Source organism: Phyllostomus discolor, chromosome X (genome assembly GCF_004126475.2).
Source record: "Phyllostomus discolor isolate MPI-MPIP mPhyDis1 chromosome X, mPhyDis1.pri.v3, whole genome shotgun sequence".
In the NCBI taxonomy this organism is placed as follows: Eukaryota; Metazoa; Chordata; class Mammalia; order Chiroptera; family Phyllostomidae; genus Phyllostomus; species Phyllostomus discolor.
In genome coordinates this window covers 20,536,897-20,538,952 of record NC_050198.1, presented here as the reverse complement: position 1 = coordinate 20,538,952, position 2,056 = coordinate 20,536,897, and the positions used below count along the sequence as shown (strand labels likewise).

Here is a 2,056-nt window from a genome sequence, read left to right as displayed (position 1 = left end):
TTCCCTACACTATACTTTATATTTCCCTGACAATTTTATGAGTACCAAACTACACTTCCTAATCCCATTCCATTATCACCCTGCCCCCCATCCTGCTTCCCCTCTGGGAACCATCACATGTTCACTGTACCAGTGAGTCTGTTTCTGTTCTGTTTGAGTCTGTGGATGACTATTGGTCTTAATATCTAACCTTATGCACTAGAGTCTAGGAAGATGGCAGTTTGGTCTCAAAGCAGCCAGGATCAGATCATCAGGGGATAGAGTGAATAGCCAGTGCAAGATTCCATAGGGAGACAGAAATAACTGAAAGAAATTATGACTTGTTCATGGGGTGACATCCTTATTTAGCATGGGGAAGAGGACATAGGCTCTGTGAATGCCTCAGTAATGAACCTGAGTGGGCACTGAAGGGACCACCCTCTCCAGAACACAAATGATCCTACCAGGCACAGTCACACCTGCCTAACCTGTGTACTGTCATTCCTGAGAATTCTCAGCCTGGCTTGGCCGGCTGCACCTTGAGGAGAATTGAGCATTCCTCCTTCTTGTCCTAGGGTGACAGAGCAACCAGGAGGTCAGGTGTAGTCCTGCTGTCTGGAGAGGCCCATGGCAGGTGGCTCTTATTAGAGTCCCCCCGCATTGAGCTTAGCAGTTCAGGCCACTTACATCTTTCTTCTTTTCCTTAGGCAGTGACTCCCCATTGCCTTCCTGTTCATACTCCTGATTACTGCCACCTACAAACGTTGCCATGGCTTTTCATCAGAAGAATACACAGTCCTCGCCCAATCAACCCCTTCAGAGCTACTGTGAGACCCAAGGCCTGGAGGCTGCAGAGGCACCAGAGGCTATGGAGAAGGCCTGTGTCTCCCCCTACCCTCCCATTCCTGTTAGTTTGAAGGAGGCTCCTGCTGCTGGTATCCCCAGTAGTCCTGAGAGTCCTCAGAGTTTCTGCTCCTCCTCAATGGTCACCACAGCCACTTCATCAAGCAAATCTCGTGAGGAGTCCAGTAGCCAAGAGAAGGAGGGTAACACTTCAGGGGCAGTTACAGACCCCAAGGATATGTCCACAGATGCTCTAGATGAAAGAGTGGCTTTGTTGGTGGATTTCCTGCTGATCAAGTATCACATGAAAGAGCCAGTAACCAAGGTAGAAATGTTGATGATTATCAGCGAAGAGTATCAAGATCACTTCAATGACGTCTTACTACAAGCCTCTGAGCGCATGCAGATGATCTTTGGCCTGGATGTGAAGGAAATCGATCCCATCCACCACTGCTATGCCATCGTCATCAGATTGGGCCTCACCTATGATGGGATGCTGCATGGTGAAAAGGGCGTGCCCAAGACTGGCATCCTGATACTTCTCCTGGGGGCCATCTTCATGAATGGCAACCGTGCCACTGAAGAGGAAATCTGGAAAATTCTTAGTGTGATGAAGTTATATCCTGGGAAGAAGCATGCCATCTTTGGAGATCCCAGTTGTCTCATCACCAAACATTTCGTGGAGGAGGAATACCTGAAGTACCAGCAGGTGGCCAACAGTGATCCTGTTCAATATGAATTCCTGTGGGGCCCAAGAGCCTATGCTGAAACCACCAAGATGCAAATCCTAAAGTATCTGGCCAAGGTTTATGGGTCTGACCCAAGTTGTTTCCCATCTCAGTATGAGGAGGCGTTCCAGGAAGAACTGGAGAGATCTCAGGCAAGAATTGCCAGAGCAGCTATGGGTTACCATGATCACTCCCTGTTCTAAGGCCAAATCAGGCTGCTCCTCCAATGCCTATGGAAGTCAAGGAAAGTTTTCCCATGCATTGTTTGCAGAGGCAGTTCATTTTCATAGAATTCAAGTCAGCAATGGTGCCCATAGCACAGTGTATGCCTGTGCCTCTCTTTGATATTTGTAACTTCAAAATCGATTCCTTTGATTGGTAATGTGTGTCATTCAAAGTAGTGTTTTTTTTAGTATAGATTTAATTAGCTTTAGAATCTCTGAGTTTATGAATACATTCCACCTATGTAATGCTTTAAGGACCTTTAGTAGTAAGAGTTTGGTTGT

The 2,056-nt window shown here is 46.9% G+C and overlaps 1 protein-coding gene across 1 annotated transcript; it reads left to right on the top strand.

Annotated features, from left to right (window-relative positions):
* The first annotated feature begins 748 nt into the window (after nt 1–748).
* LOC114505659 (melanoma-associated antigen B16-like) lies at nt 749–1,753 on the top strand. Its single transcript, XM_028523445.1, has one exon. The coding sequence runs from the start codon at nt 749–751 to the stop codon at nt 1,751–1,753; it is 1,005 nt and encodes a 334-aa protein (XP_028379246.1).
* The last annotated feature ends 303 nt before the right edge of the window (nt 1,754–2,056 follow it).

Coding starts and splice junctions, on each gene's coding strand:
- LOC114505659 (XM_028523445.1), top strand. CDS start 749: ATGGCTTTTCATCAGAAGAATACACAGTCCTCGCCCAATCAACCCCTT.